General features: G+C 37.4%; 3 protein-coding genes and 1 long non-coding RNA gene across 7 annotated transcripts in view; all 4 read left to right on the top strand.

Annotated features, from left to right (window-relative positions):
* The first annotated feature begins 414 nt into the window (after nucleotides 1-414).
* Nucleotides 415-4491, top strand: LOC114155792 (zinc finger protein OZF-like). The gene is made up of 3 exons (XM_028035899.1): nucleotides 415-682; nucleotides 2700-3097; nucleotides 3590-4491. The coding sequence occupies exons 1-3, from the start codon at nucleotides 499-501 to the stop codon at nucleotides 4349-4351; spliced, it is 1344 nt and encodes a 447-aa protein (XP_027891700.1). The 5' UTR covers nucleotides 415-498; the 3' UTR covers nucleotides 4352-4491.
* Nucleotides 4492-5376: 885 nt separating this feature from the next.
* On the top strand, nucleotides 5377-8911 carry LOC114155430 (uncharacterized). Its single transcript, XR_003597744.1, has 3 exons — nucleotides 5377-5502; nucleotides 5594-5680; nucleotides 8375-8911. It is a non-coding gene; the product is annotated as an uncharacterized LOC114155430 (long non-coding RNA).
* Nucleotides 8912-9851: 940 nt separating this feature from the next.
* Nucleotides 9852-13153, top strand: LOC114156209 (zymogen granule membrane protein 16). Its single transcript, XM_028036497.1, is given in 3 exon segments — nucleotides 9852-9942; nucleotides 11538-11661; nucleotides 11756-13153. Coding segments are annotated over 3 exon segments (537 nt in total). The 3' UTR covers nucleotides 12078-13153.
* A 2354-nt stretch (nucleotides 13154-15507) lies between these two features.
* The window catches only part of samd12 (sterile alpha motif domain containing 12), a 115631-nt gene continuing 106577 nt past the window's right edge, over nucleotides 15508-24561 (top strand). For 2 of the 4 annotated variants that reach the window (XM_028037218.1, XM_028037214.1), the window contains exon 1: nucleotides 17973-18547. In XM_028037218.1, coding sequence (XP_027893019.1) covers nucleotides 18487-18547 — 61 coding nt within the window. In that variant the 5' untranslated portion in view covers nucleotides 17973-18486. The other 2 variants (XM_028037217.1, XM_028037216.1) reach the window with 2 other exon arrangements.

The following is a 24561-nucleotide window of genomic DNA, read 5'->3' as shown; positions in this document are numbered from 1 at the left end:
GGCTCTGGCACTTGCAGAGCACAAGCACAACGACAGGGAGGCGGAGAGACAGCGATATACTGTAGGAAAAAACCCGGCTCCCAAATAGGATCTTAAAACGGTTCCCATTGTGGAGCCGGTTCCAATGGTTCACTTCAAAGAGCCGGCTCTTAGAGCCGGATCGTTAGCGACCGACAGATCACTAACGGAAACTATAGGAAAGGTTCTGATCTGGTGGAGTGAAGAAACTGTGAAACATGTTGCGGGATGTAGGAGATACGAATCAGAAGACAATATTAACTTTGGATTTGTGGAAAACTGGAAAACTAATATTGTATTTGTTTTATTTAGATAAAGTGGAAGAAAAGATTTTACGTCTTTCAAAGAGAACTGGCACTGTATGAGAAATCTTTAGATGATCGTAAGATCCACAAGGTGGCGGTAATGCAATGACATGAATGAACGACAGTCATAAAATCCCAAAGAAGAAGAAGAAGAAGAAGACAAAGAAAATGGCGCATGGTCTGTTTTGTTGAATGTTCGACTGTTTCTCTAAACGAGTTTATCAACGAGCCGTTAACTGCTGCTGAAGAAACATTCACAGAGTTTAAAGAAATCATCGTCAAGTCGGAGGAAGAGATGGATGATCATCGCAGACTGCTGGATTTCTCCCGGAGGCCCCAGATAATCTTACACCGAATAGGTAGGAACCACCAGCGTTTGGATGCAGGTTAAGGTCTAAATGTCTGCACCTTTCTGTATGAGGATCATTTTAGTAAATGTTCTTTTCCCGTATAAATGTTTTGTTAACAGGTAAATGAACGCAGGAATCACAATTACGCTGTGAAAATGGTTTATATACACGAAGCTGAAGTTGGTTTCCGATTCGGGAAATGGCTAAAGGGTTATTCCACCTAATTTTTCACTAGCTTCCGCATCTTATTCGATTCTAGTTTAAAAACTACAACACCTGGACTCTTCAGACCTGAGCTGGATTATTCTGCTCTAACAGCAGAATATTCAGAACCTTGTTTGGGATTTGTGAAACCTTTTTCTAATTAGTTAAACTTCAATAAAGGTTGATTTCACCACTTTTTGGATCTCTTTCCCTTTTTGGATCTCTTATTTAAGCATCTTTATTTCTCTCTGATTGTATCATTTAGTGTTTGTATATTTATATAAATATGTATTGATATTACTAAATAATATATTAAAAAAATTATGACTGGTTGTGTGCTTTGTAAAATAATCATAATACAGAAATATCAACACATTCTATTCTGACTCTATTCTGTTTTCCCCACTAAGAATAGTTAAATATGCTCAACCTTATATCAGTCATTCAAAAATACTTTAAAAATCATTTCCTTGTAAATGTTGCTAACCTTTTATTAAGGTTTACAGAAAAATTGGTAAATGTCTGTTTAGTATTTAGCGAGTTATGATTGATAAATGCGCTGATACGTCATTGAGTCTGTTAAACATAAAGCTGAGTGGAACGGTCGACCGCTTCAAGATGGCCGCCTTAAATCTCTTCAGTAACAATAGGCAAGAGCGGTCCATGAGGCGTTTATTTATAGTCTATGGGGAAAAGGGGCACAATGACTATGGGCAAAGGTGCATTCATGGGCCCAATATGAGTGGGAATTTACAGTTTCTTTATGTTTACGCCGTTTTCAACTAATACACCAAACGGTTACATAGATAAAAGAAGTTCAATGTCCAAACAACTTGAAAATTGCTTTTATAGTTTATTTTTTTCTGTTTGACAAGCAAATAACAAAGATCAAACTTTTCATTAGTGATGTGTTGAGTAATGAAGCGGGTAAGACAGAGAACTCACCTAAACCTGAGCAGTTAAAGTTTTTATTTTTTAGTAATAAATCGTTGTCCCTGGTGACATAGCGAGTAACAAGCCAATCACAACCCTCTTTTCTATTTGTTTCTAGTTTTCTTTTGGATCCAGCCATTGTTTCATACAACCAGATTAATCAGAATTTATGTATCAGAATCACAAACATTTTAAACTTGTTTATTCATTGTAAAGCTTCATGTTGTTTTCACGTTGCCTATTTTACATATATTGTCCAGTTGATGTCACAGTAGAGCAAATGAAGCACCGCGGTGCATCGGCTCATGAGTCGAATGATTGGATGGAGTTCCTCAGGGCTTCATGAAGCTGCATCTCACCATCACTACTTTTCATTGTTTCCTCTCCTGCTCTGGTCAAAACCCACAGGCCCAACCCAGTGCATGCTGGTCCTATACCAGTCCCTATACTTACAGAAAATGGACCCACAGTTCTTAATGTCTAACTTACAAAAGTTAATAACAAAGGAACAAAAACTAAACAGCTATTAACCTACAAATAAACTCATGTTTATAAATAAACCATAAAGATATAAAGTGAACTAAAGTAAAATTTCAATATAATTCAAAGTAATAAAAATAAATAGTATCTTGAAATAATACAATTTGCAGGTAAATATTAACAATAATCCCTACTACAATTAATTTTGTAATAAAATATTTCTTTTCATATCCGTTAATTTGAGAATTCCCCAAATGTCAGCTGGATATATCGACTGATCTGTATCTCTGTCTACGCTCTTGAATTATCAATTGTTTTTTTTTATTCATTTCTGTCTTGAAAGATGAACAATTACTCGTATTTATTTCAGAAAAGGTAGCAATTACTCTTTCTCTGTTTTCTTCTCCAGATTCCCTGAAGTGTAACGTTTATAACCAGGAGAGGAAATCCACTCTGGACCAGGAGGAGTTAGAACCTCTGCAGGTGAAACAAGAACAGGAAGAGCCTGAAAATCATCAGATAAAAGTGGAAGAGAAAGAAGTTTACTGCAGTCAGGATGAAGAACAGATTGAATTAAAACAGGAGACTGATACCTGCATGGTGGTTCCTGTTGATGAGCAAACAGACCACACTGAATCAGAACCAAACAGGAACCAAGACATCTTCCAGGAAGCTGCTGAAGCTGAGAACCAAAATCAGGAAAGAAGAAAACCTTTCTCATGTGTCATCTGTGAAAAACGTTTGACTTTCAAATCTGTTTTTGATGCTCACATGAGAACTCATACGGGTGAAAAGCCGTTTTCATTTGTGAACTGTGGAAAAAGTTTTAGTCAAAAACAGCATTTAACTCGGCACATGATGATTCACACTGGTGAAAAGCCGTTTTCATGTGTGAACTGTGGAAAAAGTTTTGGTTATAAACTGGCTTTAACTCAGCACATGAGGATTCACACTGGTGAAAAGCCGTTTTCATGTGTGACCTGTGGAAAAATTTTTAGTCAAAAACAGAATTTAACTAAGCATATGATGATTCACACGGGTGAAAAGCCGTTTTCTTGTTTGACCTGTGGAAAAAGTTTTAGTCAAAAACAGAATTTAACTCAGCACATGAGGATTCACACTGGTGAAAAGCCGTTTTCATGTGTGACCTGTGGAAAAAGTTTTGGTTATAAACTGGCTTTAACTCAGCACATGATGATTCACACTGGTGAAAAGCCGTTTTCATGTGTGACCTGTGGAAAAAGTTTTGGTTATAAACTGGCTTTAACTCAGCACATGATGATTCACACTGGTGAAAAGCCGTTTTCATGTGTGACCTGTGGAAAAAGTTTTAGTCGAAAACCGGCTTTAACTCAGCACATGACGATTCACACTGGTGAAAAGCCGTTTTCATGTGTGAACTGTGGAAAAAGTTTTGGTTATAAACCGGCTTTAACTCAGCACATGGTGATTCACACTGGTGAAAAGCCGTTTTCATGTGTGACCTGTGGAAAAAGTTTTATTCGAAAACAGGATTTAACTCAGCACATGAGAATTCACACTGGTGAAAAGCCGTTTTCATGTGTGACCTGTGGAAAACGTTTTAGTCAAAAACCGCATTTAACTCAGCACATGATGATTCACACTGGTGAAAAGCCGTTTTCATGTGTGACCTGTGGAAAAAGTTTTGGTTATAAACCGGCTTTAACTCAGCACATGATGATTCACACTGGTCAAAAGCCGTTTTCATGTGTGAACTGTGGAAAAAGTTTTAGTCAAAAACCGGCTTTAACTCAGCACATGATGATTCACACTGGTGAAAAGCCGTTTTCATGTGTGAACTGTGGAAAAAGTTTTAGTCAAAAACCGGCTTTAACTCAGCACATGAGGATTCACACTGGTGAAAAGCCGTTTTCATGTGGAAATTGTGGAAAAAGTTTTTGTCAAAAACAAAGTTTAATTCGGCACATGAGGATTCACACTGGTGAAAAGCCGTTTTCATGTGTGACCTGTTTAAAAAGTTTTAGTCATAAACATAATTTAACTAAGCACATGACGCGTCACACAGTTGAAAAGCTGTAGAAGTATGTTCCATAAATGTCTTGTGTTGTATTTGTTAAATGTGATCATTTTGATCTTCACATTTGGATACTTACAGATGTTCAACCATGACACATTTTCCTTCATTGATGTTTTATTTTTCTGGTATATTCTGTATCAAAAAACAATAATGATAAACTGTATGTTATTGTATTAACATACTGTTTATGTCAAACTGTATGTTGTGTGTGTACAACGTGAAGAGCAGAGGGCTCAGCACACAGCCCTGAGGAGTGCCAGTACTGATGCTGATAGATGAAGAGGCTTGGGGGCCCACTGACTATTTCATGCATTAACAGAGTTTGACCGGACATGGACTCCCTTCCAGAACATTCTCACATGATTGGACTTGAGGGATTGATTTGTATTATTCTGTACCATAGAGAGTGAGTGGGGTTTATTTTTGTAGTTTTTTAAATCAACAATAGAATGTATATAATGGTTGAGTGTTTTAAAAAAAAATCTACAAAACAGTATTTGTGTTAATTTTGTGTTTAATGTAAAATGAGATTGAATCTGATTTCATTTCTTTCAAATTATGTTAACCAGTTTTACTCTACCTAATTAAAATACTCAAATAAAAAAAAATCATTTGTACTTTAAAAAAATGCAAAATTCACCGCAAACTAATTTTCATGCATTGATTGCACAAAGTACATGTAATTATTTTTAATATTTTGCTTTTTTCTCTTGTTTTAGCTGTAATATTTTAATCTGTCCTGCTGCAGCATTTAGATTACTGTATTTTAATGTTGAAACTATTTTTATGTTTATATGTATTTTAGAAAGAAATAAACGTGTAACATTTCATTTAACATTAAAAGTTTTGAGTTTTCCTTTAGTGTATGTTGTGCCTGATCCTTGAACCCAGTAGATGGTGGTACTACAGCTATACTGGTTGTAGCCACTGTGGTTCCTGTAACTGATGGGTTGCCGGTTCAAACTTCCCACATGTAACCCAGGTGTCCGCCATGACCCAATCACCTTCCCTTTAAGTTGATTGTCATGTGTGCTTCTGGGTTTTGTTTTTTCTTCCCCACCTTGCTGCTACTCACTGTTGGTTGTTTGTAAAACAACCTGGAGTTTCTGAATCGACTCATCACTCATTTAATCTCTAAAACTTGAAGATTGCGGTGAGTTGTTAAATACCATCTGACTTGACGTTGTATAGTATTTGCAATGATAGCGCCGCTAATATTTCCCTCCTGTTGAATCACTCGCCAGGTTGTGATCCATTGACAGCTGGTGAACCTTCCTGATCTGAGCAAGTTATCATTGCATCCACCTCATCAGATAATCCGTTACTCGACGGTGAGTAGATAATAGGGCGTTATTTTCGCTCTGCTGCGCCAGTTAGCATTAGCATTAGCTCTGATCCATCGACAATCAGTGGCCCACATCAGTTTAGTCTACTTATTAATTACTTACTTAATGAAGAATCACACTGTTGCAGCCGAATTAAAGACCACACCTTTAATATTTAAGGGTTTACCTTTCAACTTTAGATTTGATTATTTTTTCCATGATTTCTTTATTGGTGTTGCATTCCATGTTGGTGCAGCGATGAAATTTGGTACCTAATATGATTTAGTTTGTAGCTACTTTGATCAATCACATTTGTAAGTTGATTGATTCAATATTGGTTGTTTGTAACGACTGCTAATTATATTATCTAGGCAATTTTGAACTTGAATTATGAAGTGCGCTTTTTTAAAAAAAAAGGATTTAAATTTTTCTTTTTATCTTCTCCTTTCTTTTTTATTTTTTCTATGAAGTTGTTAAAATATAGCAAGTACATATTTAATTGTTTTCTTGTCTCTTCCTTTTAGTTTATATAAATATAATGTTTATATATGAACTGTCAAGAAAACCCGAGCTCATCCCACTTCCCCATGCTGGTGATTTTAGTTTAACAGTAATAATAAATAAAGTTATCTTTAAAATGAATCACTCAAGTGACATCAAGGCCCAACAGTAGACTTAAGTGTCAATAAAATAAATCTGGTTGGGTGTGTTGTTTTTGTCTCGTGCAAACTTTGCTTTAATTCTACTTTTTTCTATCTAATCATAAGAAATCATAGTCAGTCAGAGAGATTCATGAAACAAGAAAAGCAGGTTTCCTGGAAAAAGAGGAAGTAAGTTTCCAGCCTGCAGATTTATAAAAATAGCTGAGACTATTCCTTATTTTAAAGAATGAAAGTTTTAAAGAATGAAATCTAAACATTTTGAGTAATTTCATAAGATTCAAAGTAAAATACTTATATTAATACAGATTTACTTGTAATAATACTTACAGTTACATTTGTGAGAACACTTACAAGAAAAACAAGTAACTGTAACTTTGGTATCAAATAATTAGAATCATGGATTATTCTTGGTTTCTTTTCAGAAAAACATCTGTAATAACTCACATTAAGATTATAATAAATATAATTAATAAGTTATAGTTATAAAATTATAAATGAATGCTAAATCAGAGAAGCTAAAGAAAATAAATATGATATAAATGTGATTTTGACATTGAACTTGAAATGGTTTAAAAGGTGTAACAGCAATTAAACATCGCTGATATGTTGGAGGTAGATGGTAGGTGAAAGGTGAAAGGTTAAGGGAAAAAGGGGAACTAACAGGAGAACAGAGATGATCGACGCTTTATTTAGAAACAGATTGAACTACGTAAATGTTTCAGAGAAAAGGTCGTGCAGGCAAGGGACATAGGAGGTTGAGCAACCCTGAGACATTAGCACAGACATCAGGACATAATGTCTGTAAGACAGTGATGGATATGAGATCATCTGTCTAAGCAGTCAGCCAATTAAACAAGCACAGCAACAGTACTAGCCAATGCAAACGCACCAAAAGGGTGGATAAACCCTATAAAAGGTGGGTGCAAAAGAGGAACCTTTGGTTGGATCCTCCGGGCAGCTTCGAGCCAAGATCGAGATGGACAAAGAACTCTGCAGCTGAAGAAGAGCCGGGGCCACGGAGCCGAAGACTGTCCTGCGCATGGGGACCAACCCGTCAGGCCCACAACCTGTGGCTTCAAATCGCACTTCTCTCATCGGCTGGGTTCAGACCCCAAAGACAAAGATGAAGATAAAGACAAAGGCAAAGACAAAGAAGAAGAACTGGTGCCTTTTTTCCTGCTAGCACCAAGTTCTGTGTGACCTCAGCATCCATGCGGAGAAGAAGCTCACCAGACCTACAGAGATCCCTGCCTTCGCTGATCAACTTCCTTCTCCTGCTGCAGCACCTTCTTCATCATCAGGCCAGGTCTGGGGTTCGAAACGCCAAACTCCGTCCGTCTCTCTCAAAGGTTCCCTTTTTTAGTTCTCAGTGTCAGCAGTAGGGAAAGATAGACTAGATGATTGATTTTACTTATTTGATTATTTCTGCTACTAAATTAAGCTGTACTGACCCTTGCAAAAATGCCTTACTAATAAAATATTTAGCATAAAGAAAATCTAAAAGATGTTGTGGACATTCAGTTAATGAGTCACCTTAAAGTTCTTTGATGGTTGTAAAATAGCTGTGATGTTTGATTCTGGAGAGGAAGAGGTGGAAAATGTTTTTAGGTTGCTGGTAGCCCAAATGTAAAACATCATCCTTGGGACTCGCCCGAGTCACTAAAACCTACCTGGTTCAATAACAAATGCAAGTTGTAAAATAGAGAACGAGCGACCGTTAACAGGTGTGCTCTGTGAAACTAGTTGGCTGTAGGCTGCTCAGTCTGGCTAATTCACAGGGGGAAGAAGGGTGGGACACCTGGATGTAGGCCGTCAGGAACCAGGCGAATCGTTTCTTGAAACCAGCTTAAACAGAGTTTACTTCAGTTCTGGATAAATCCCAGCAGATTTAGGAATCTCAATTAACCCGTTAGAAGGAGAGCTGGTAGCACATCTCCCCTCTCAGAAGAGGAAGTACGAGAGTGAGAGAGTAGAGAAAGGAGGGGGAGGAGGGTGTTGCGCAACAACAGAACTTAATGTGTGTTATCTGGCCTTTTAGGTCAGGTTTTTTTTCCCCTTGCATTGACTCACTTGATGACGGAAGATGGCGAGCTACCCACCCACCCTCTGGTGGTAGGAAAACGGAACTACACTTTCCCTACAGAAACGAACTAAACTCTGAGTATTGAAAAGGGAACATAATTATTCTCTTTTTGTTCTTGGATCTATTGTGGACTCTATTACGTTTGAAGTATCACTGATTATTATTATAATTGTTTTTGTTGGTTTGTTTTTTTCCCCTTCTGTTTTTGGAAATTTATTGTTTTGTTGTTTTGGTATTATTATTATTATTGCCACTGCAATAAATAGCAATATTAACAAACTTTAGTTTTTTGTATCAGTTGTATTAATTATTCACCCCACTCATGACTCCGTGCCGTACCTACTTCTGATTATACAAACTGGTTAACACTACACCTCGCAGTCAGATCTGCTCAGTAGAGAAAGGCGCTACACACATCCATCTCAGTTGTTGAGTCCTTGAGCAAGGCACCAAACCTGCCTTGCCTGCTGTTAGTCAGAAGTCCGATGGCGCCGATTGCATAGCAGCTTCTGTCAGTCTGCCCTAGGGCAGCTGGGCTACAATGTAGCTTACCACCATCAGCATGTAAAGCACTTTGGCATCCTCTGCACTAGATAAATTGCTATACATACATTTACCATTGACTAAACACTTGCATTTTGTCTTTTTGTTGCGTTTTGCATTAAACTTGTCCTGTCTGACAGTGTGACACTCAGCATTGTCGAGTACCAATGTTAAGCCCTAAAGACTTGCACAAGTGGACCATTATGGTTTCCACCTGATATTACATGAAACTTTATTAGAAACTGTTTTGGGTTTATTTTATTAAATTGTAATGAGACGGAGAAGAAAGCGGGAGAGAAAAGAAAGGTGAGAATAAAGTTTTATAGGGGCCCCCTCCTCTCACCCAACTTGATATAAAGGTGATCACAGAGAGGAGGGAGCCAGAGACCAAACCTGACAGACAGACCAGGCACACAGAGACAAGATCACATGTTCCCATTCTCATGCGTACACCCAGACATTCAAACCCATGTAGATAATGTCAAAATAAACAAAACAAAAATGGATGCCATACACCCACTTGCATTTCTCATACACAGAGATCCAACCAGAACCAGGACCACCAGCTTAGGAATCATTCAAACCAAAACCCCTATCCCAATTCACAAACACAGCCTGCCAACCAAAGGATCCACCTAGTCCCAGTGAAGAAGATCCAGCAGACATACAGGGCACTGCGTTAAATTATAGAACCCCAACCCAAGAAATGGACCGACCAGCCAGCTCAGCGCAATATCCAGAACAAGAATACCACCCACAGCCCTGAATCCCAGCCCAGCACCAGGCTGTGGCCACAAATAGGCTAGCAAAGCAATAAATCACACCCCATACCAACACCAAGACAGACAGACAGCAAACGATACCAGACCCAAAAAAGGGGCCAATCAAAATGCAAACACCAGCCAACACAAGCACTTTCACCACTTCATACACAAATAAGCCAAAAACACAAGCCTCTCAACTCGCCGACTACACCACCAGTAGGAAGGATGCTACAGAAAAGCCAACACACCAACTGTGAAAAAGGAAGCAGCCCCTCACAGGTCCATAAACATCCCAGCCGCCAAGTGATAAGTAAAAAAGCCAATCCTAACCTGGTACAAGACGATGGTTGTTGTGAAGTCCAACATAATGAGAGCTCAGGGGCCCCAACCCTGACAGACCCACACAGAGACAGGCTTACACAGAGACTGCTGGATCATCCAGACACAGGACCACCACCACCCCACTGTGATCCACCTCACAACTGAGGACAAGACGTGGCATAAAGAGCCCAAAACCATGTTGAAAATTCACAGTGCAAACATGCAGTGCATGAACCGGCCCAAAATCCAGACTACATACTGAGCAGAACCCAAGTCTCAGGGTTCAGCCAGGATCCAGGGAAAATACGCCCCCAGAATCCCAAGACTACCCCAGGAACAATACGGGCACCATGCCAGTAACCCATCTCAAGCTGTAAGGGGCCCCAAACTCACCACATGCTGCCGCCAGAAGTCATTCACAGAGTCACTAATGTCCCTCCCCAGATGAGGGCCACAGACCCCAGATGCCCAAAACCTAGACCCATATCAGCAACAATGTCCCACAATGTACCATGTTGTTGCGCAACACCCCCCGCCCCCTCCTTTCTCTACTCTCTCACTCTCGTACTTCCTCTTCTGAGAGGGGAGATGTGCTACCAGCTCTCCTTCTAACGGGTTAATTGAGTTTCCTAAATTTCTCTATTTTAGCAGATAACTTTATTTATTATTACTGTTAAACTAAAATCTCCAGCATGGGGAAGTGGGATGAGCTCGGATTTTCTTGACACCCCCTCCACGAGGTCAGACCTTTCACATGCTGGGAGTCCATCACCCTCCTGCAGTTCTCCTTCCTCATCCCCTGGAAAGAGAAGAGGTTCGTCTGGGATGTGAAGATGCAGATTCTTCATCCTCAGTTGTCACAGAGGGCTCAGTGTAGTCATCAAAACTCCACTTCTCTTGACAACCAACCAAACCTTTTTGTTTTCATTCATAACTTTACACTCTTTATATTCATTATACTTGCAGAGTTTATAATAATAGCAAACATAATTGCATAATGATGATGTTTGTAATTTCTGAGCTGCATATCTTCCAGATTACTGGCATCCTGGTTTTGACAGTAATCTGTCAATCCACCACCTGACAGCAGGCTCCTCACTGATGCTTAAGCACTTTTTTAAGGTTTGCAAAGCAGCCAATGAAAACATTAGGCGTAATCGAAAACAACACACACAACATAACTCTGCTTTTTGACAACGTAAAGTACACTTCAGATTTTAGGAGCAAGACAACCAGTCAGGTAAAAAAAAACTTTATTATTCTTTGTTAGTTTGTATTTACAATGTGAAAAGTCTAGGGGTAAAATAGTAAATCTTTTATTTGTCTTGTACATAATGTTTTTTGTTGCTGCCTCTGCTGCAAGTTGCTCATGAGAAAACATCAATCTCAGAGATGATTAGATAACATTTTCGACTTTGGAGTGCATGTTTTATATTTTTAAAAGACATTTTGCATCTGACTAGTAACATTTTTGTTTTTTCCCATTCCAGTCAGGCCACATTACTCGTTCTCTCCACCCATTGGGTCGGGAGGTGGGAACTCCTATGCGATCACCGGTCAGGGAAGGATCACCGCCGTGAGAGTTTGGGAAAACTAGAATAGCTACATCCGAGGGTAAGTTAGCAAGACGCGTTTTGGATATACTATTTCTTGTTACAACAAAAAAGTTTTGCCACCAGTTATTCACATTATTTCTCTTTTTCTCCAGCATCCAGTTCCAGTACAGATACCTCTCGTCCTCTGGTGTTGGCTACACATACGGAGACGCCCAGGAACTTCAGCTGTACGACGGAGAAGCCGTCATCCAGATTTCTGGGAAGCATTCCTCCTATCTGCAGTCTATCGTCTTCACAACCAACCGGAGCCGCTCCCTGTATGTGGGTCAGCCGTCCGGTACTTCCTTCAACATGTACCCGGATCGCCCCGAGGCCGAGCTGATCTTCATCAGCAGCCATGTGAGCGGAGGCCTCACCTCCTTGGGATCCCACTGGGCGATTGTCTACAGCTACAAAATTTTATTTTCTTTGTGAAAAAAGTACAACGAACCAGTCATCACTTCATTTTCATTTCAAGTTTAGAATTCAGAACAAAGAAAAACATGCAACTTTTACATTTTTATTGATTACTTGTTTTTGATAAGTATCTATTGAAGGAAATGTGTAGACATTTTTAAAGAATCATCATTTTATTTTTATTTAGTAGGTTTTAAAATAAAATAAAAAATTACATGCTGCAAAAAAAATGGATGCAAACATTTACTTCTGCAGGATGTTTATATTTGTGAAAAAGGGTTTTTAAAAAGCAAATATCCAAACCTAATGGCAAGAAAAACAGATCTAACAAAAATTATGCTCATAACATGCGATCTTTTTAAAATATGTGTTTTTGTAAAAGTGCCAGGAGAAAAAATTAAACAAATAAAATAAAAAATTGAACATTTATTTCTAAAATAAATGATTTGATTTATTTGGCATTAACAAACATTGTTTTTATCCACATTTTGTTAGGAACAAGGGAGCCGCTGAATAATATGTCAATGTCAAATTTATTTATAAAGCATTTTAAAACCAGGTTTAAAGTGCTGCACAAAAACAATAGAATAAGTTGATGAAAAGAGAAAAAGAAGAAATAATAATACAAAAAATAAGGGTAATAATAAAAAGTAAATAAAATAAATATAAAACATCACAACGGAAAAGTTACAGTACCAAGCCTCAATTAAAGGCCAACGAATGAAAATAAGTTTTAAGAATCAATTTAAAATAATCCAGACTGTGAGCAGATCTAATCTGGTGAGATTAGAAAAGAAGAAGCAACGGAGAACGTCCGATCTGCTTTGCTCTTATGTCGGGTCCGAAGAACTTTCAGCAGCAACTGATTATTGGATCTTAAGGTTCTGGACACAGAGCGAAGATTCAAAAGATCCTGGAGATATAAGAGGCCAACACATTTAAAACTCTACAAGTTGTTAAAACGAGGCACTTAGTTTTCTTTCTTTTTAAACAAAAACCTGACTGTGAATTTGATAGATTTTTTCTCTTTCAACACTAATTATGCAGTTTTTTGTACTCTCAAATTTAATAAATTAGTTCTTATTTAACGATTATTGCTGCTTCTGTGTACTTTTGATTTTAAAAAATAGCCAAGATACAAATCAGGTTATTATTTTTTGAAAGTGTGTGAATAAAACTTCTAAAAAAAAACGATGCATGTGATATTTTTATACTTTCATTTAAGTCTGCCAAAACATTTCTATTTTTTTTTTTTTAAATTTCAACAAGATAATGTGTAATATATTATGTAGAAGTCTGAACATGAAGTCTGAATATACTTATCTGGTGGCATCTTGAGTTTTGTTTACATCCTGAAGAATTGTACCAGAACACGCCAGCAGGGGGCTCCAAAGATCTCTTAGACTTTTAAAGCAATATTTTTTTTCTCCGGTTTTGCTTGTCATGATGAGATCAACATTTAAAAAAATCAGTTTTAGTTGAATAATTTCAAATAGTTTTCACCGACTTGTTTATCTACCATATATGACAGCATACGGCGTCACTGTAAATAGAAACAGGAGGAGTAAAAAACTTCAAAATCTGCTTCAAAAACTTGAAATATTAATCTTAGACATTTTCTAGAAACATAATTTGTGAGTTTCAAAAGTTGAAAATTTGCTGAGAAAAAATCTGGAATTTTGTGATTAAGTTAAGAAATGTTCTAGAGAAAAAAAACCATAAATTTCCATGTTTTTTCTAGAAAATTACTGAAATTAATCTAAAGATTTCTGAGTGTTTTTATAGCAAATTTTCTCATTTTGTCGCACAGAAGTTTTTCTTCTAGAAAACGTCATTTTTTTCCTTTGGTGGAAATGTATTTTATTTTATTTTTTTCTTCCTATCTACCATGGCCCTAATACACTGTTGTAACTGTATATGGTCAAAATATTGTCTGTTTTAATTTATATTTATTTTTTCAACAGATTTATCCTGTGTTCAGGGGAGATTGATGCACCTTTTCTCAATTTATTTTTGTCTTTTTAATCTCAAGGCACTTTACAAATAATAGGTGCAATTTTTTTTAGAAAGAAGTAGATAATCAAAGCAATGTAAGAGAATAAAATCACAAAGATCATCTAATTTAGAGCTTTTAGTTGAACATAAACAGCAGTTTGTTTTTTCTGATAGTAAAAAGAGAAAACGTTCACGATTGCCAATGTCAGAGTTAAATTCCTGAGGTGCAAAATCAAACTGTATAAGGCTTTTAAGTTATTTATTGCCTCTTACATATTCTACCATCTTATTTTTTTATGCAGAACTTACAGTGTGGGGGAATAAGAGGAACTGTTCCTCAGGCTTCAGCAAGACTGTAGGGGGAAAACTACAAGACAGGCTGAGGTGGAAAAAAATGAATGCTGAGAAGGAGCAGCAGGAGTGGGAATCAGTGCTTAAATGCAACAGTAGAAAAGTGATACTTCCTCATTCTGTCAGACAGATTATCTTTTTATCTCAGCGTCAGTCGCCCTTTGTAACAGCCACGCACGGCTGCAGACAGCGATAAAGGACCTCATAAAAAACACATTTGTTGTACAACTTGGTTTTGGTTTCCTGACTCTCACCTGTAATACCTGTACTGCCAGTCGCTCCTTAGAGGAACAACAGCCTGACCTGCTTCTCTTTGAGTTCACTTCAACTTGGTGGGATTCTCACTAAGCTGAATTTCCCTTTCCAGAAAAAAATGTCTCCCAAAGGAGACATATAAAGATTCTTGTTTTGAATCAAAACCCACCGTACCTGGGTCAGTCAGTGTGCGCTCTTATCTAAAAACATACAAAAACAGCATCGATTATCTAACAGGATTTCTTCATTGTTTTCTTTCCTTTTGCAGATTGTGACAGTAAGGATACAGATTTAGTGGAAATATGCACAGGGGTGACATGTAGTACTAAAGCTTTGTGGTATGTAATCATTCAGCCAGGTGTGTTGCTCAACCTGTTCTATCTCTTTCTGCAGGAATGTAGTTGAGCACTGTGTTGCTCTTTACTGTACATGCCAGTTAATATGTCAGTTTCCACTAGATAAGATATGCGCTAATGTTCCGTATGAAACGTCTTACATTTAAATATCCAGAGACTTTAAAAAAAAAAAACATCTAATGAAGTAAATTTAAAGGCTTAGATCATCATTACATCAACCAACTTTTTTTTTATTTTTAAGATCAATTAACTTAAAAACTTTTGCCTAAATGCTCACTTCCGATTCTTTTGCGACATCTATTTATTTATTTATTTTTTGTTGCGTAGTTGACTGCGAACAACCTGGAAGTGTCCCGCATGCGCAGTAGAGGGCGCAATAACGTCACACGTAGCAAACGTGTTCAGTGTTCTGCCAACCGCCATAAAGAAGAAGAAGAAGAAGCTTAGTGTTTGCGGAAGTAAACATGGATGCTAATGGTGGATCGTATTTTAGGATTTTGAAGTTGTTGTCCGACCGGAGCCAGCACATTGACAACTTAATCCTCATTATAGTCCGCCATAGTTGTTGTTCTTCTTCCCGCTACAGGGCGCAGAATAGTGACGTTTGTCGAGTATCAGTCGGATGATCAGATACGTATCGGATATCCAAGTGGACTGGGTCGCATTCGAAAAAATACGATCTGTTTTGTTCAGACTGTCATAAAAAGATCAGACACAGGTAGATTTAAGGCAAACCCCCCCTAAAACAAAACAAGATTGGATTTGGATCATTTCAGGCTGCAGTATGAACTGTAGCCTAGGAGTTCTCACTTTAAATTGCTGCAGCTGGCCAGGCCCTCCCACCCAACTCAATGTTTACACTCACACGGCTTCAAAAGCAGAAGGAAAGCCTCCTGTACCACCAACAAGAAGGTTTCTGAATGGTAAGTCAACAGCAAAGCATTTGTCTTTTCCAGCAGCCAAAGATAAAAACCAAACGTGCTGGAGCTTCGCTTTAGTTGCCAGGTAACGGGTTTGGGCTCGGCCTGGGTTGCTAGGTAACAGTGAATGTGACTAAACATTCAGGAGGTTTTTGAAACAGCTAATTTTCCATCCATCCATCCATCCATTTTCTGTCCACCCTTTGTCCCCAATGGGGTCGGGAGGGTTGCTGGTGCCTATCTCCAGCTACGTTCCAGGCGGGAGGCGGGGTACACCCTGGACAGGTCGCCAGTCTGTCGCAGGGCAACACAGAGACATACAGGACAAACAACCATTCACACACACACACACCCCTAGGGAGAATTTAGATATACCAATTAACCTAACAGTCATGTTATTGGACTGTGGGAGGAAGCCGGAGTACCCGGAGAGAACCCACGCATGCACAGGGAGAACATGCAAACTCCATGCAGAAAGACCCCGGCCGGGAATCGAACCCAGGACCTTCTTGCTGCAAGGCAACAGTGCTACCAACTGCGCCACTGTGCAGCCCGCTAATTTTCCAAACAACAAAAAACATTAACTTATTGCCTAAAAAAGCTTTTTTTTTTAAATTTTGTTTGTGGGCTTTTTCTTTAGAGTTTGGTCTGTTTTTAGAAGCAGTGAGACTGAAATTGAAGTACAAAAATGGTTAAATTAGTGCAACCGATTGCCTTCAAAATCAATTTAATTACGTGAGGCTAGTGGTGTGTTAGAGAATAATAGTAAACAAACAGAAAACAAGTATGTAAGAAAGAAAGCACCATGGACTTTAAGTTACATATCAGACTGGTAAGAGATCATGTTGTTGTTGTTTAATTCAAAGTTGGAGTATTAAAAACAAACAAACCCAGAATGATGGAGTACGTTCTGGGTAATCCATCATCTTTGCAGAAAAGTGGCATTTGAGGACTGGAGTTGCTGACCCCTGCTCTAAATTGTCCCCATGTTTGGATGTAGTTGCTTGTCTTGTGTGTCTCTGTGATAGACTGGAGACTGGTCCAGAGTTTGATCCCATCCAATTTTTTAAATTATTATTTATCAATTATTGTGGAATGTAAGTTTAGAGATTGCGAATCAATATGTGATGCATTTAATACATTATTAAATATAAGTTTAATACCAGGGCCGGATTTATAATGATGACTGGAGTGGACTGGTGTCCTGCCCACTATAAGGAACATTTGTTTTCACTAATGCAATGCTAGCTGCAGTAATATACGACTTAGTCAGAAACAACCAATTAGAGCCAGGAGGAGGGTTTCAGCGCTGCCAATCATTCTTGTGCTTACCCCTTCTGCTTGCTCTCTGATATGCTAATGCGGATAGCCTGCCACGAATGCTAAGGCTAGTTAGCATAGCCACAGATGATGGCAGATAAGCGGTATTCCTGTAATGGTAGGTTTTTTTTTCAGCATTAGCACAATTGAACAGCGTACACGAGGATGATTGACAGTGATAAGACCCTCCTCCTGTTTTTGGCCACAAGCAGTGCAATTTTGCGCACAGCAATAGTAGCTCAGGGAGGAGGCTGTTAAGCTCGATTAAAAAAATTTTTTTTTTTCCATTGATTATCTGTCTCATACCATACCTTCATGACATGGTGACAGTTGTAATAAATATGGCCAAACATATATTTTTTGAAAAAGTTACTAATGATTGTCATTATTCATGAGGTGAGATGGGATAATATAAACTGTAAAACTCATCCATCATATGATTATCTCTGTCCACCTTTTTAAAAACTTTTTAAAGGAGCTCCTGGCTTCTTTCAGCCGCTGATATTCCAGCCTACATTTCCCAGAATGCTTTGCGAGGCAGCAGCTGTGCGCTCCAGCAGCTTGCCCGCAGCAAACTGAGGATAACACGCCGAACAAGGTGCAATGAAAGAGCGCTGAGTTGCTGTGTTTTTCTTTTTCTTCATCCAGATTTCGGCTGCTCTGATGAAAACAATGTTCGGCTCTGCGGAGTAGCACGATGGCGGTCGAAGGTAAGGCTGGTTTCCCCCCCCCCCTGCGCTGTCAGTTTTGTTTATTCAGGATTAATTAGTTCTAGTTGAAGGTTTACAGCGTCCAACCCGGGCGGCTCAGCTGTGATTTGCCGGTAATACGTGCTGTAATTGCCCCGTAGAAGTGAAATGGTGGTGTTCTCCACATAGAGCAGTGAACTCGCAGCCTCTGTATTTACATTGTGTGGCTCCTGCTGGGGGAACAGGTCTTTGCATAATCACCTCCGGCTCTACCTGGCGCTGCTTGTGCTTTCTGGAGGAAGAACAGCGGAAACAGAAAGGTTTCTGTCCCCCCCCCTCCTCCTCTCCTCGGTATGTGATGTTATGTCCTGTGTTGTGATGCAACAGAGAGTGAGTCCAGTCTGTCTGAACCTCGTCATTTGAGGCAGCAGGTGTTCTGACATGTGGACCTAAAGAGTCACCCTCTCCTGCTTGTGATCGACACCTTAGTCATTTAAGGCAGCTTCCGTCTGGACGCTTTAAAGTCGGTGGGTCTGTCGGGATGCTCGGTCAGTCTCCTCACCTTATCCGAGGCGTTTTGTGGATCCAGAATCCAATGAGAGGTATGTTAGTGATTCATCTGCGTTTCTGCGTGCAGACATGACGGTAAAGACTGGTTCTCCTGCATCCAAAATCAGATTATTTATCTCTGATCTGTTGAGCAACATGACCTTTAAAAGTCCCTCCCCTTTAGTTTTTCTTTGAATAATAATTTGCAAGCATACCATGTTTTCCCCATGTTAAAAAGAAAAAAAAAAAAAATCCCAGCAAGCCATGATATGGGAGATTTTACATTATGCACAAAAAAACTGGAGTTTTCTGGCGTTACTTTGAATTACAAAAAGTATTCATACACCTACAACTTCAGGTTTTATCATTTAAATTATGATTTAATGAGACTATTTGATGCGGAAATTGTGAGTCATAGTTTAGAAATTGATTATTGATTAACCGGAGTACAGATTCAAAAAAGGCAAATAGCTGAGAAAAAAACATTCAGAGCAGTAATTGTACAAAAATATATACACGTTATATTTAAGATGAAAATCTTCTTTGTATATAATCATGTTTTAGCCAAAACTCCTCTATTTTCAAAGTTTTTGTTTAAACCTCACCGAGTCAATACTTTGTGGAAGCATCTCTGGTTTCAATTATAAGTTTTTTTTGCAGTATATCTCCACCAACTTTGCATGTTTGAAGTAGAAGTTTTGAAATATTTATCAATTTTTCTTCAAAAACCAGCTCAGGGTCTAGAGGTTGGATTTAGAATTTTATCATGATATTTTGCAGTTCTGCTCTGATAATAATAAAAGTGACAATAAGAACTATTTAACCATTTTCTTCTTAGGTAACTGTATGGAGCAGCATTCATATTAGAGGAAACACAAATACTTTTCTTTAAAAACACCTAAAGCTTTTTCAAGATGACATTTACTTAATTTTTTTTATTTATTTCACATTTAAGACTATAAGCAATCATATTTTTGGAGTTACCCGATATTTACTGATGCTCTTGTGAAAAAACAGTTTGGAAAATAGTAAAATAACATTTTAGTCAGTTTTTTTTGGGTCATATTAATGAAAATTTATCGAGACAACAATAAATCAAATTTGTATCATGATAATACATTTTTCTTGATAAATGACCACCCATATCAGGGTAAACCAGATTTGATAAATTACATCTCTGATTAGTATTTTTTAGTTTAATTGATTCTCAAAAGGATGGAGTTCTGGACTTGGACTAGGCCATTCCAACACATTAATGTGCTTTCATCTAAACCAGGCTTTTAAATTGCCCCAGGTCCAAGTGGCCAACATGGTGTTGCTGTAAACAAAGCAAAAAACAACTTCTTTTGATAAACTTCAGAAATCACTATAAACATAAAAATTCCTACAACAGTCAGGTCCATGAATGCAACCCTCAGTAAACCAACGTTATAGTGCAATGTTTGTCTCCTGACTGATGATTAGGGCTGAAACAATTAATCAGATTAATCGTTTATTGAAATAATCAACTAACTAATTTAATGATCGATTGTTAACTGGAATATATGGATAGTTAAGTTAAAATGCTAGAAAAAAAACCCCATTTTACATTTAAGATGAAAACCTTCTTTGTCTGTAAACATGTTTTAGTTTCTCCCAGTTCATATTTAATAAAGGAATGTTACATTATGGCATTTTAGGCAATAAATTATTTATTTTTGTATTTAAAAAAGGAATTGATTTATTTGTTTGCATCTTTTAATGTGTTCCTAGTGTTGTATAAAAAAGGCTTAAGTGTTTAAATTAATAATCTGTAGAATGTGTTGTTTTATCTGATTGTCAGAATAATTGGTAAATTAATCAATAACTAAAATAATTGTTAGTTGCGGCCCTGGTAGTGACTTTAGCTTGCAGAATTAATGAAACATTTCTTTATCAACACTTAACCGTAAAACTTACAACAATAAAACATTTGGACTGAAAATATTTGTTTTACTATCTTATCCAAATGCAAATGTTAACCTTTGCAGGAAAAACACTGTCTCTAATATTAACACCGCAAAGGTAATATCTGTATGTTCCAATTGTTCTGAGTTTATTTTTTACATAATAATGTAATGTTCCTCTCTCAACATGTTTGCCGTGTCATACAGGTCAGATTAAACTGGAAACGTGATTTCTTGTAGGTTTCTGTTGATGATTGCTTTTGAAAGAGGCAAACAATCTTTTAACATCGTACTGCAAACTCAGGACAGGGAATGAAATCAAAGTGAAAATCTGATGCAACATATTGAGCTGGATTTGGTAATAACTGGAAATAATCTGGCTGCAGTTCACGAACAAGAAAGCTTGTAAAATAATAAACCCAAAAAGTTAAATTCATGGTTCTTTTGAGCTGCTGCTCTTATGCAAACGAAGAATAAAATACAGCAACAGTTACATTTTTGTCTGCAGGTCATCTCAGTACCTTCAGTGACTCACCACCTTGTGTCATTGTGAGACATGATTTATGAGCAATATTTCTCTTCGGTGACACTTCAGTAACATCAGATCTGAGAGCACAAACTGATTCATTTATTTTTTTATAACTGGAGAAGCGATGAAACAGTTTCTCATTCAGCGATCCAGATGAAAAGCTGTGCATCCGACCTTTGTTTTAGCAAACTGAAAAATGCTATTGGTATCATTATTGAGCATTTTCTCCTTTAGATTGAGCTTTTCTGTCAATATTTTATAAAATCACATTCACAAGAACGGCTAAATGACTCCAAAAGCATATTACAAACCTCATTTAGGTCATATAAGAACCCAGAATATGTAAAACACTTCAGGACTCAATTAAGGTCACAGTTGATGATTAGAAAATAATATTATTCCCAAGTCTACAGGAAAATATTTTGTAGATTTACAAAATGATGCCATAAAACTTTGGAATCTTTGCATCTGTTACATCTGATGTAAAACATAATTTCAGGAAAGACCATCACAACAGTCAAATATGAAGATGGTAGACTAGTAATCTGGCAAAAAAAAAGATTTTGGAGTGGCTTAGTCAAAGTCTGTACTTAAATCCTATTGAAAGTCAATTAGGGCTGGACTATATATTATTGTGAAAAATATATCACAATAAGAGCGTTTCATATCAGTGGATATCAGTGATCAATGGTCAATATCTATAAATAATTTGTTTTTGTTTAAAATATCTAAATTACTGTCAAACTGGTGACGTGACATTTCCTGTCTTATCAACAGTTTTCACTCCATGCCGCCGTTCTTTATTTTTAAGCAGTTATGAGGTGCAGTGGAGAAACCTTAAACTGCTGCAGTGCAAGTTACTCTACAGGTTGTTGCTAGGTAACCAACAAGTAAGGGAGTTGCTAGGTAACCAGAGAGCGAGTCAGTTGATTCCACCAACTTTGCTTAGTTAGCCGTGAAAGGTTGAGCGGCTAAAGCCTTTCCTTTCTGCCTGCATCTCCCAGAATGCAGTGCAGTTCTGGATATATTGAATATTCTATCAAGCATATCATTTATTGATATTGATAATGTGTATATCATGATATGATTGATTTATTGTCTAGATTGTACCTTAAATGGGCTGTTTATGCTGAAACTCGTTAACATGGCTGAATTAAAACAATTCTGCATAAAAATGTTAGCTGTAGACTCATGTTTCTACTATTTCTTTTATATTAAAATGAGTTTGATATAAAATATTTAAGTTTGACCAAGAAGAAGCAAAAACAGTGGGAATATTGAAAGGCCCAAAACATTTTTCAGTACAGTACTGGTATATTTTCCATAGCGACAAAGTCATTAGATCATGAGACGGATTGCTGTAAATGTTTTGCGTTTAGTTTTCATGTCACTTTAACAATGTTTACAAGGTTTCTAGGCGATTGCTGATGTATAAAAGCCAGTTGATGTCCGTCCGGCTTGGTGGGAGGAGTTGTAGCCCATGGCTGGTTGTGATATTTGCTCTAAATGGTGAAAACATGCAGCAGAAATGAATGTTCAGCTACAAGCAGTTTCTGGAGGTTCATGGTTTCAGGTCAGGATGCCACTGTGGGCCACAAACCACCAGCAGGAGGTCTGGGGTTGGACTTTAGTGGATCAAGTGAGCTCAGGGGGGAAGAATCATGGCTTATCGCCTTAAATTGCCTGGGTTAGCCATGGATTAGCTTGACTCTTTGCTGATTTATCTTACTAACATATGACGTATCAGTCACAAATCTCTACTGGTTTTATTTAGTGTGATGTGAACTTAAAGTTTTATCACTATATGTTGTGGTTTTACTGTAATAATGATAAAAGTGGTGATGAAAACTAGTTATTACTACTTTTTAGGTAACTAGCTGTTGGCACACAAATACTGCTATTGAAGGACACCAGTCCTGTCATATGCGTCGCTGAACTGCACACAGTTACTTAGCTCAATCATATTTTCAAACTTATTGGTAAAACAGTGGAAAAAGTAGTGAAATTAACAAAGACGACAATACAGACTGCTTTTTTTTAAACACAATTGGAATTTATTGTGACAATGGTAAATCAAAATTCTTTTGATAAAAAAATTTATCACAATAAATGATAAACGATACCATAAATACCCACCACTGGATGTAAAAGAGATTGTCGAGGGCTGGATCATTAGCTGAACAAGATTTTTCTGCATGTTTTTTGGAAGAAACTGGAAATATTTGATCTTCTTTATGATGGCAGAAGTATAACAAAATTAGATCCCATCATACTCACAAATAGAACTTTATAACAATTGTTCAGAATCAAAAAAACGTACATTTATGCTCTTTATCAACCTTTAATTTTATTTTCTAGGATGAAGTGAGATTCCTTCGGGTAACTCGCATCTCTTACACCTCGCTTACTGCTTGAGTAAGGAAAAAGATTTTACCTTCAAATTAAAAGCCAAATTATCAAAATAAAAGCATCAAATTAAGGTTTGTGCACAAAATCAACACTTTTTGTGTCTTTTATTAATAAATTTAATCCAGACTAATTGGAAATAGGCCTATCAAGAAAAGAAATTGTCCCAGAAGTTACTTGGATAAATTATAATATTGTTGTTTTTAGACGGCATAATAATGCAAATACACCCTCAAAAATATTAATAAGATTTAATTTCTAATGAACATTTAACATTGGAACTGGAAGATATTTTAAATATCTAGAATAAATAAACAAACTAACAGAAACGACAACAAAAAATTAATTATGGTGTCTCTGTGAACAAATTTTACTAGTTGAGACCAAAGCATTCGACTGAAAATCTTTTGTCCTTCAGTTTTTGGTAGAAAAAGAAAAACAAACAAATCATGCAAATGTAAATTATTGAGCGTGTTTTAATTTATGCGTTTTATTGAATTAGTTTGACAGACTTGGTTGAAAATGTCTAAAAATGTCCTACAAGTTGTAAACTGTAGAGGCGTGCTCTGCATATTTTGTTTTTTTTAGAGTGAAATCCAGGATTTTAACAACATTGTAGTAGTAAAGTGTTAATAGTTCCCTTTCTATTGGATCTTCTTGAGATATTTGAGTTTCTTCCGCCCCTTTGTAGAAACTTGCAGATTAGTTGTATTTATATTTAACCTGCTGTTTCACAGAGCACAGTAGACATAACACTCGCGCTTTGTGCTTAGATTTGCTCTTTCTTTCTTCCTGACAGAAGAACAATATCCTCTGGGTGGAACAAAGCGGAACAAGAACATCACTATTTTAAGAAGTGATGTTTTGAGGAGAAAAAAAAGGCGCACCGCTCTCCTGCATCATTGTTTTTCATCTGTGCTGCACTAATAACCTGTGCAAAGCAGAATATGGGTCGTCTCCTAAATCATTTAGAACCTGAGATGACAAAAACCTGTGTGAGGAAGCAGAGGTCTAGGAAGACCTGCTCCCTGTGTGGGCTTTACTTTGGAAGACACTTTCATCGGCGTTTGCCAACTTCAGCAAATCCTGGCAATGAAGGCTGGAAAATGTGTGCATTGCTTTTCTCTGCTTTACAGCCAGTCAGCAGATTATTTGAATTTCACTCTGGAGGTTTAATCAGAGTCAGAAATGATGTGAAAGTTGATCA

Source organism: Xiphophorus couchianus, chromosome 13, assembly GCF_001444195.1.
Source record: "Xiphophorus couchianus chromosome 13, X_couchianus-1.0, whole genome shotgun sequence".
Taxonomy (NCBI): domain Eukaryota; kingdom Metazoa; phylum Chordata; class Actinopteri; order Cyprinodontiformes; family Poeciliidae; genus Xiphophorus; species Xiphophorus couchianus.
This window is presented reverse-complemented; position numbering and strand designations above follow the sequence as displayed.